This window comes from Labrus mixtus, chromosome 10 (genome assembly GCF_963584025.1).
Source record: "Labrus mixtus chromosome 10, fLabMix1.1, whole genome shotgun sequence".
Taxonomy (NCBI): domain Eukaryota; kingdom Metazoa; phylum Chordata; class Actinopteri; order Labriformes; family Labridae; genus Labrus; species Labrus mixtus.
In genome coordinates this window covers 373,520-384,190 of record NC_083621.1, presented here as the reverse complement: position 1 = coordinate 384,190, position 10,671 = coordinate 373,520, and the positions used below count along the sequence as shown (strand labels likewise).

Here is a 10,671-nt window from a genome sequence, read left to right as displayed (position 1 = left end):
AAGACATGATCAGGACTGAACGCTTCAGGAGAAGGTTTCTGCGTCCAATCAGGCGTCCCGCTTCAGTTCATACCGTATTCATAAAAAGACACTTCCTGCTGCCGGGCGCTCTTCTTGATCTCGTTGATGGCTACGAGTAGCGTGGCTGAGAGAGAAGAAGAACGTTCAGAACACGATGAAAACTATTAGTTTGAAATCAGAGATGTTTAGTAACTCACCTCCTTCAGACACCAGAGAACCCGCTAGAATACAGTACGCCTAAGAGAGAGCACACGGCCAATCAGCATCGACCTTTAAACACCACCTGAGTTACAGAAAGGAGGCGACGCACACTCACCCACAACAGAGACTCCATGGGTTCAGGGTGCAGCAGTCCCATGATGCCATGGTACCAGGAGAGGCCAGCTCCCATCATGAAGATCCCCACGCCGCTGATGAGCGAGGCGATGTAGCGCATGTTGGAGAAGCCGTACCTGGAAACACATTCAAAGCTGCTTCACACTTTCTCTAAGATATTTAGGGAAACAGTTCGAACATCTCCGTTTATTTCACTCTTTGGTGTGGCCCCTGTAGAGGCCCCTCTTTTCTACTCTCCTAGCCAGGAGACTGAAACTGTTTAAATGGAAAGACCCCTATCCCACCAACATACAGTCATTGGATCAAAGAAGTCATCTTAAATTAGAGAAAATGAGACACACTATCAGAGAGTCTATTATGACATTTCATAATATCTGACAACCTTCTTAATCATTGTGGAGATGGAGGCTGACAACAAAGCATAATGGGACCTTTTGTTTTCTTCTGTGATTTATTTCTATATGTATTATTTATTCACCTTTTATGAATTTCTGGCTATGTACAATGTTTATGTTGGGCCACGCAGGCTTAGGACAGTCAAACCATGGACTTGGGCCTTTGAGTTATTTACTGAGATCACAAAGAGGCCTAAAAGGACTCTTTATCCCAGAATTCCCTGCGGTACTTCACACCTACGTGTGACGTAAAGGGGGGACCAGAACCTGAGGGAGACCCCACAGGAAGGCGGCCAGGTGATAAAACTCTGAGACTCCCCTCGTTCACTCTCTTTACACGCGCTGACTTGAAGTGCTGGGAGACCAAAGCTCACCTCCTGTTTCCTGCAACAATCTTCCTTTGTTTTAAGTTTTGGCGCGCAGGTAATCCGCGGCCGGCAGTGTTCCAAATTCCGAGCTCGGATTGTCCAGTGAACGCATCTCAGTTTCTCGGAGAGCGTCAGACTATAACAGTTAATCAGAAAGATAACGGTCTTATTCCGTCCTGCACGAAAGGACATCAACGGACATCTTTCCCCTCGACGGAGAACCAACGAAGCCGCTCTTGCCGTAAGGGACCCTCGCCGCCATCAGACGCCTCTACACCAGGACGGACAGAAGATCTGTTTTATCACCGGACTCCTTTTTCCTTCACCGCTCGCAGGCAAAGCGATTCACAAGTGAGGCTTAATTAGGTCTGGGCAGAATTAGCTTTAGAGAGTGTTTTTAACAATTGATTGATTGAAGCAGAAACTGTAATTTTTATCTTTGTTGGACCGTCGCGTCCTGAGTTTTACCTGTTCAAAACTCTTGTTGTTGTTTCAGACCGCTGCGTCCTATATGTGTTTAGCGTAACAGCGTTATAACCAGGTATTACTCTTCTGATCAGAAAGGCCAGTGTAAGCCGTATTAACTTGAATTCGGCCATTGGTTTGTTTCTGTGAATGAAGGGAATTACTCCGAGTTGTGGTGCGGGATTCAGACTGTGATCCGGCCTCTTCAGACACGCATTTCTCTCTTCCTCTACGCTCCTCTTTTATCCTCTTTTCCTCCCATTTCCTCCCCTCTTTCTAACACACACATATTCTCGGGTAGACGTACATCAGGAGACTAACTCCACCACCGCGCCATTACGCACATAGGCCATTCACACACACACACACACACACACACACACACACACACACACACACACACACACAGACAAAGAGAGAGATTTATACACTCGCGGCCATCCAGACGTCTCAGAGACACAGATCGTGTAGGGCCGAACTCGATCTCTTTCAGACATTAAGGCCACATTAGGTCTTTGTTAGGTGTGCGCCATCGGAGAGGCGACCACGTGGGACGGAGTAATCTCCCCCCCCCTCTCTCTCTCACACACACACACACACACACGCACGCATACACCCAGGTCTTTGTTAGGTGCGCCATCGTGAGCGATCACGTGGGTACAAAGTTATCGCCCCCTTTTCTTCTTCCCCCCCCCCCTCTCTCTCTCTCTCACACACACACACGCACGCACGCACGCACGCACGCACGCACGCACGCACACACGCACACACGCATACACACACCTTCCACAAGCCTTGCTTGGTAATGTTTGTTTGCTTAGATTAGTTTATAATAGTTATTTGTTGGATTAAGTTCATTGATTTTGGATTGATGTTGCTTTGTTTAAATAAATTCTGTTATAATTTAAGAGAGCAGTTGTTTGTGATTACTGGTTGTATTTGCATTGTGATATAAGCTGGGTGCAAGGGCTTTGTGTACGGATTTCACGCCTTCAATTTATTAAATATAGTTATTAATTATTAATAATATTAGTAATTAAGTAACTAATCTGAGACTGATTTGAGTGATATTTTGGTTATATTTCCCTGAGTACAGGGTGGTGTCCCAAAACGAGATTAAACATAGTTTGATGATATTTTATTTATATTATTAATAATTAGAAATAATTATTAAAGAATATAACCAAAGTTGACTTGATACAACCCCAACATTTATGTGTGTGTGTGTGTGTGTGTGGTTTCTGGGGGGGGTGAGGATTCATTTTAATTTGTTTTTTTGTTGTTGTTGTTTTTCTCCTGTTCTGTTATCGGTCATTTTGTTCCTGTGATATAATGTTGAAAATGAAAATAAAAAGACCCTGACCAAAAAAAAAAAGCTGCTTTCACAATAAACTCTTTAATAAACTCCTGAAAGGGGGAGGAGCTTCATGTGTGAACACAACCAGGTCAGGAGAATCTCAGAAGCCTGAAAAACACCTTCAGAGTTTTGTTTACAGATTAGTCTTCTTCTTCTTCTGTGTGTTTACAGACATCAAGCTGCACATTAAACACTGATGTGTGTGTGTGTGTGTGTGTAGGTGGTTCTTACGGGTGCACGGCGTCAGGGTTGCGGACCGACTGGCTGATCCCGAGTGCGAGCAGAGCCTGGTTGCAGGTGTCGGCCAGAGAGTGGATGGCCTCTGAGAACATGCTGGCTGAGCCCGTGTAGACCCACGCCAGCAGCTTGAAGAAGAAGTTCAGCCCGTTGCTGAAGACACAAGAAAAATATGAGGTGAAACATTTTCAACTTTTTATTTTTTTTATTGGTGATAAGGTGAACAAAATGAAACAAGAATATATCGACATGACAACTAAAGCGAGAACAAATAAACAAAGACACAAAAATAAATAAAATAAAACGGACAAAATATCAAAACATAAGCAAAGATACAGACAAAATACATTTAAATGATTTTTTATATTCAGGTCGTGTGTTAGAAAGGTGTGAATGTGTTCGTGGGAGCGTGATGCATTAAAGTGTTGAACTTAGTGAGGAGTAGTGAGAAAACAAACTTTATCATCTTTAAGAGAGTTTAAAAAGTCTTTCTGAAGTTAGCTTAGACTAAACTAGACTCTCAGTTCAGATACTCAACGTGATCTTAATTGATAATGTGTGTGAGTGGTTACTGAAGGAAACGCTCTGCTGTTCATGTGACTGCACATGTCCTCTAACACAATCATCCTAATCCAATAGAGCGGCCTCATGTGAGACTCTGAACATCGACTCTCTGGATCTCTGCAGCAGGAGAGACTCTATCTGTTCACTAACATCTCCCACTGTGTGCTGCAGCTTTTTAATGTGAAGATGAGGGAGGGGGAAGCCTTACATGCAGATAGCGACCATCACCACCTTCCCCGGCCCCTGGAGAAAAGTGGCCCTCTGCCCTGATCGAGGCTTCAGGGAGAAAAAGAACACAATGTTTTTATTAGAGTCTGAAAAAGAATTTCAAACAGAGTCAGATGTTACTTTGTTTTCAGACAGTTACTGATGCTGCATGGTGACGCTTTACATCCAGTAAAGAATTCACCAGGACGTGCAGCGCAGTGTCACGCCATGTCCCAACAGCACGCCAGCGTAAGATATCGGGGGAGTGTTGAATCGTGCACGATCGAACGCTCACTGTCCACACAGCGGTAAATATTTACTTCTCTGCACTCCAACGAGGACTACAGCCTCCGTACATGGGGCGTGAGACATAACCGCGAGGCCATCTGGCGCCCCCCGTTTATCCTTGTTAACATCACAACATGTGGTGCTTTTATTTTGAAGGTGGACAAAATTAAGTGTGGTGCTTTTATTTTGAAGGTGGACAAACTGACGTGTGGTGCTTTTACTTTGAAGGTGGACAAAATTAAGTGTGGTGCTTTTATTTTGAAGGTGGACAAAATTAAGTGTGGTGCTTTTATTTTGAAGGTGGACAAACTGATGTGTGGTGCTTTTATTTTGAACGTGGACAAACTGAAGTGTGGTGCTTTTATTTTGAAGGTGGACAAAATTAAGTGTGGTGCTTTTATTTTGAAGGTGGACAAAATTAAGTGTGGTGCTTTTATTTTGAAGGTGGACAAAATGAATTGTGGAAAAACATCTCAACTCTGTGACCATAAAGGGGGGGGGGGTGCCATGAAGACGCATCACGACTTAAAGGTCCTCTGAACTCGTCATGGAGGAAAAACGTCTCAGGAGGAACGGCGTATCGCGGTCAGGAGGAACGGCGTATCGCGGTCAGGAGGAACGGCGTATCGCGGTCAGGAGGAACGGCGTATCGCGGTCAGGAGGAACGGCGTATCGTGGTCAGAAGAAGTGCTCACCTTGGTGTTTCCCCAGAAGTCTTTGTATTCCTTCAGCAGCTGCTGGTTCCGGAAAATATCTGCAGAGGAAACAGGAAGTGACACTCAGCACATATTCAGAATGTTTGACTTCATACAGCCAGTCTGTCTCAGGTTTAGGGGTGGGGGGGGGGTTGTTAGGGTTAGTATTAGGGGGGTGGGGGGGGGGGGGGGGGGGTTTGTTAGGGTTAGTATTTAGGGGGGTGGGGGGGGTTTGTTAGGGTTAGTATTTAGGGGGGTGGGGGGGTTGTTAGGGTTAGTATTAGGGGGGTATGGTTAGGGTTAGGGGGGTGGGGGGGGGTTGTTAGTATTAGGGGGGTATGGTTAGGGTTAGGGGGGTGGGGGGGGCTGTTAGGGTTAGTATTTAGGGGTGGGGGGGTTGTTAGGGTTAGGGGGGTATGGTTAGGGTTAGGGGGGTGGGGGGGGGGCTGTTAGGGTTAGTATTTAGGGGTGGGGGGGTTGTTAGGGTTAGGGGGGTATGGTTAGGGTTAGGGGGGTGGGGGGGGGGCTGTTAGGGTTAGTATTTAGGGGTGGGGGGGTATGGTTAGGATTAAGGGGGTGGGTGGGGGGGGACGGGGACTTACTCTCTTGGTATTCCTTCTCCACCTCCTTCCTGAGGTTTCTCTCTCGGGCCAAAGCTTCGTGGCTCCCCCAGACGTCGATGGCTCTGATGTCACAGAGAGAGAAACGCAGGTTAAAGAAACATGTCGGGGGGGGGGGGGGGGGGGGGGTTTGATGGTTGTCATGGTGATGCAGTGAACTCACTTGGCCTCCACGTCGGAGCGCAGAAACACGGTGAAAGCCTCCGTGTCGTCGTGGGGGCTCCGCCGTCTGATCTTACGAAGCTGCTCGAGGTCACTGTGAAGAAAGACGGGGAGAGACGGTGGGGGGGGGGGGGAGAGACGGGACGGGACGGGGGGAGAGACGGTGGGGGGAGACGGGGGGGGGGGAGACGGGGAGACGGGATGGGGGGACGGGGGGGGAGACGGGGGGGGGGAGACGGGATGGGGGGGGACGGGACGGGACGGGGGGGGGGGGGGGGGGAGGTGGGGGGATACAGGAGGGAGATGTTAGAGAGTCATGTGATGAACGACGTGAGGCGGACAATCACTTAATCACAACAGCACGTCTACTCATCAACTTCACCCCCCCCTCCCCCCCCCAACATTCAGACTGACCGTACACATGGCGTCTGGGAAACAGCGGTCTGAACATGGCGAGGTAACAGACACTCACCTGGGTTTAAGGCAGAACTCGTTCATGGCTCGGACCGCCGTGATGAAGTTGTTCTGAGTGTATTTGGCTCCGTATTCTCGTTTCTTCAGGACCGCACGAACTGCAACAGAAACACACGATGACACGAGGCGTGAAGCGAGCATCGTTTTTAAAAAGTGTCATCAACGTGAAGCACGAGGAAACGTTTACCTTTCACATGGATGGTCTCGGCTTTAGTCAGGCCTTTAGGGGAGGAGCCTATCAGAGAGGAGAGTTTAGATGCTGCTGGATGTTCAGACATGAGAAACACAGGTAAACTCACCTGCTGCAGCAGACAACACCTTCTCTGCTGACGGAGCTTCACCTGCTGCAGGTGTTGGAGGACCGTCTTTACCGCTCCCCGACGTCGAGTAGAAGTGAACCTTACCGAGCGCCAGCGCCGTGACGCGACAGTCTGGGAAGCTGAACCACAGACTGTGAATCCCTCCACTCTGACAACCTGTTCAACACCAGGACACATGTTACCCCGAGAGACATCAAGAGACTTAGACGGGTGGGAGACAGGAAGGAGACAGGGAGGGACAGGAAGGAGACGAGGGAGACAGGAAGGAGACAGGGAGGGACAGGAAGGAGACGAGGGAGACAGGAAGGAGACAGGGAGGGACAGGAAGGAGACGAGGGAGACAGGAAGGAGGAGGGGGACAGGAAGGAGACAGGGAGGGACAGGAAGGAGACGAGGGAGACAGGAAGGAGGAGGGGGACAGGAAGGAGACGGGGGGAGACAGGAAGGAGGAGGACAGACAGGAAGGAGACGAGGGAGACAGGAAGGAGACGAGGGAGACAGGAAGGAGACGGGGGAGACAGGAAGGAGACGGGGGGACAGGAAGGAGACGGGGGGACAGGAAGGAGACGAGGGAGACAGGAAGGAGACAGGGGAGACAGGAAGGAGACGGGGGAGACAGGGGGACAGGAAGGAGACGAGGGAGACAGGAAGGAAACGGGGGAGACAGGAAGGAGACGGGGGAGACAGGGGGACAGGAAGGAGACGGGGAGACAGGAAGGAGACGGGGGGACAGGAAGGAGACGGGGGGACAGGGGGAGACAAAACTTCATTTCAAAAAGTGAAACTTCGTCCTGGTCGACGTTTACGACTGCGTTGACCAACACCCCAAAACACCTGAAACTTCACGCTGGACTTCTGACCTGAACCCCAAACTTCAAATATCTAGCCGCTGAAGCACAGGGGGCGTGGCCAGACTTTATGAGAGGAGCGGCTAAAGTGGGCCGCTAATTCATTATTATTATTATTATCATTAACCCTTTCTCTCTCCTTAATGTGGAAACATGTCAGCTGGTCGGGCCACCGCTCAGTCTGTAGGGACCTGGGTTCAAGTCCCGGTACGGACCGGTTACTGGAGAGGGGCCAGGTCACTAAGTCCTGCCCAGGTGCCCCTCCCAGCACATGAGCGCCCCCTGTGTAGCCACCCCGTTAATGCACGTCTCTCAATAACAGCGTGCAAACAAGAATTTCCCCTCAGGGATTAATAAAGTTTATAAAACTAAATAATTCAGGGGTTAGAGCGTGCACCCCAGCTATAGTGCTCCAAGCGGGCGGCCCAGGTTCGAGTCCGACCTGTGGCTCTTTTCCCCTCTCTCTCCCTGATTTCCAACTCTATCCACTGTCCTGTCTCTCCAATAAAGACAAAAACACAACAACTATATAATTCATTTGTGATTCAAAGTGTGTCTGAGAACTGTAATAATGTGAGCATACTCATTTACATCCTGCACTGGTACCACTGATCTATGAGAGGCGGGTTCAAATCCTGATGATGCTATCTACTATCTGACGATGACGTGCAAAATGCAAAACAGCTTTTTGCATTTTCAATTTGCCTAAAAAAAACGATGTGGTGCCACAGACATGTCAGAAACATTTATAAAAACAATGCAGAAAAACACAAGAACAAACCACCTCAACAAAGCAACCCAGGGAAACAACAACGACAACAACAAATCACTGACAGCAAAAGAACCAGTGCAACCCAAACAACTAAATCTCTGAACCTCACATCGCCTCTGAGGGCTTAAACCAGAATATATGAAAGTTTCACTTTGTGAGTTAAAATAGACTTAAACTTTTCCACAATCAGTAAAGTGATGTCCCAGGGTGTGAGGGTAAAGTGATGTGAGGGTAAAGTGATGTCCCGGGGTGTGAGGGTAAAGTGATGTGACGGTAAAGTGATGTGAGGGTAAAGTGATGTGAGGGTAAAGTGATGTCCCGGGGTGTGAGGGTAAAGTGATGTGAGGGTAAAGTGATGTGAGGGTAAAGTGGTGTGAGGGTAAAGTGATGTGAGGGTAAAGTGATGTCCCGGGGTGTGAGGGTAAAGTGGTGTGAGGGTAAAGTGATGTGAGGGTAAAGTGATGTCCCGGGGTGTGAGGGTAAAGTGGTGTGAGGGTAAAGTGATGTCCCGGGGTGTGAGGGTAAAGTGATGTGAGGGTAAAGTGATGTGAGGGTAAAGTGATGTCCCGGGGTGTGAGTGTAAAGTGATGTGAGGGTAAAGTGGTGTGACGGTAAAGTGATGTCCCGGGATGTGAGGGTAAAGTGATGTGAGGGTAAAGTGGTGTGACGGTAAAGTGATGTCCCGGGATGTGAGGGTAAAGTGATGTGAGGGTAAAGTGGTGTGAGGGTAAAGTGGTGTGACGGTAAAGTGATGTCCCGGGATGTGAGAGTAAAGTGATGTGAGGGTAAAGTGGTGTGAGGGTAAAGTGATGTGAGGGTAAAGTGATGTGAGGGTAAAGTGATGTCCCGGGATGTGAGAGTAAAGTGATGTGAGGGTAAAGTGATGTCCCGGGATGTGAGAGTAAAGTGATGTGAGGGTAAAGTGGTGTGAGGGTAAAGTGATGTGAGGGTAAAGTGGTGTGAGGGTAAAGTGGTGTGAGGGTAAAGTGATGTCCCGGGATGTGAGGGTAAAGTGATGTGAGGGTAAAGTGGTGTGAGGGTAAAGTGATGTGAGGGTAAAGTGATGTCCCAGGGTGTGAGGGTAAAGTGATGTGACGGTAAAGTGATGTGAGGGTAAAGTGATGTGAGGGTAAAGTGATGTCCCGGGGTGTGAGGGTAAAGTGATGTGAGGGTAAAGTGGTGTGACGGTAAAGTGGTGTGAGGGTAAAGTGGTGTGACGGTAAAGTGATGTCCCGGGATGTGAGGGTAAAGTGGTGTGAGGGTAAAGTGATGTGAGGGTAAAGTGATGTGACGGTAAAGTGATGTGAGGGTAAAGTGATGTGACGGTAAAGTGATGTGAGGGTAAAGTGATGTCCCGGGATGTGAGAGTAAAGTGATGTGAGGGTAAAGTGATGTGAGGGTAAAGTGATGATGTGCTCCTACCGTAGGTCGGCTGGGGGAACCTCGGGGTCCGTTGAGACAGGGGGGCCCTGTGCTGCATGGAGACCCTGCAGAAGACGTGCCATGGTCTGTGGGCCAGGCTCGGGAACATCCTGGCGGTAGCTCGGCTCGGATCGGTTCTGTGCAGGAAGTAGCTGTGAGGAGTCAGAGACTAGCTGTCAGACCGATACAGGGACCAGGTCTGACAGATTCACCAGAACACATCAGCATGAACACAGAGGATCCACAGAGCTCGTGGTTAACGTTCACAGGGCTGCCTGTCATTGGTTAATATCACCTGACTTTACTGCCGGCCGGCTAACATGCTAACATGGCTAATGCTGCTAACGCGGCTAATGCTGCCTTCATGAGCTTCTGAAAATATCGGATCTACCGTATTAACGAGTTCTGAATGGCCTCCAAATGTCAGAATGAGGAGGGAAAATAGGACTGAAGATTAGAAAGAGTGTCAACAATAGTCGGTAATAAATATGTATTCGTCATTTACCTGAAGCTCGCTCTATTTTTTCATTCAGAGAACTTGAACGCGACTATGTCGTCGTTAGGAATGTACAAATGGGAAGTCCGTTTTTTCCAAGGAGCACGTGAAGGCAGCATAACACCACTAAGAGCTGAGCTAACTAGCTAGCATCATATGCTAACAGCGTTATCCGCCGTTAAGTAACAAGCGCCGCGTGACATTTTAATAAACTGATAACTAACAGAGACCCACAGGGGAGTACATCCAGGTGACGTCATTCTGAAAAGACAGTACCTTTCTATGGAGACTTCTGTTCTGCATAATCTGGATCCATGTCGAGAACCTCTGAGCAGAATGACAGAACCTCCGCTACAAACACACACACGTGACCTCTGACACGTGGTGACGTCCGCTGTCTTCTCGCGATAGTATGTTAAGTGTTTAAATGTTATGTCAACCTTTATCGCGATACTTTTTGAACTGACTCACAAACAAGGTCATTTCCCGTCTGAGTACCTGCTGTGGGCTCTCTGAGAGATTCATACAAACTGCTCATGTTGTGGACTATTTCCAGAAGACTTCAACTATTTATTTTGTTCTTGTCCCCTCTCCAGTATCTTTTGACAGATCAGTGCACTTAGT

At 48.5% G+C, this 10,671-nt stretch overlaps 1 protein-coding gene across 2 annotated transcripts in view; it reads right to left on the bottom strand.

The window, feature by feature from the left end:
• slc30a9 (solute carrier family 30 member 9) overlaps positions 1-10,378 on the bottom strand; it is a 12,966-nt gene extending 2,588 nt beyond the window's left edge. Inside the window, exons 1-13 of one of the 2 annotated variants that reach the window (XM_061047514.1) lie at positions 10,324-10,378; positions 9,552-9,750; positions 6,489-6,665; positions 6,377-6,424; positions 6,188-6,287; positions 5,717-5,809; positions 5,536-5,618; positions 4,934-4,992; positions 3,952-4,019; positions 3,174-3,332; positions 338-473; positions 219-258; positions 74-145 (exon numbers count right to left, since the gene is read on the bottom strand). In XM_061047514.1, coding sequence (XP_060903497.1) covers positions 74-145; positions 219-258; positions 338-473; positions 3,174-3,332; positions 3,952-4,019; positions 4,934-4,992; positions 5,536-5,618; positions 5,717-5,809; positions 6,188-6,287; positions 6,377-6,424; positions 6,489-6,665; positions 9,552-9,660 — 1,144 coding nt within the window. In that variant the 5' untranslated portion in view covers positions 9,661-9,750; positions 10,324-10,378. Of the gene's footprint in view, positions 1-73; positions 146-218; positions 259-337; positions 474-3,173; positions 3,333-3,951; positions 4,020-4,933; positions 4,993-5,535; positions 5,619-5,716; positions 5,810-6,187; positions 6,288-6,376; positions 6,425-6,488; positions 6,666-9,551; positions 9,751-10,316 lie in introns of both variants that reach the window. The other variant, XM_061047513.1, reaches the window with a different exon arrangement.
• Between the last annotated feature and the right edge of the window lie 293 nt (positions 10,379-10,671).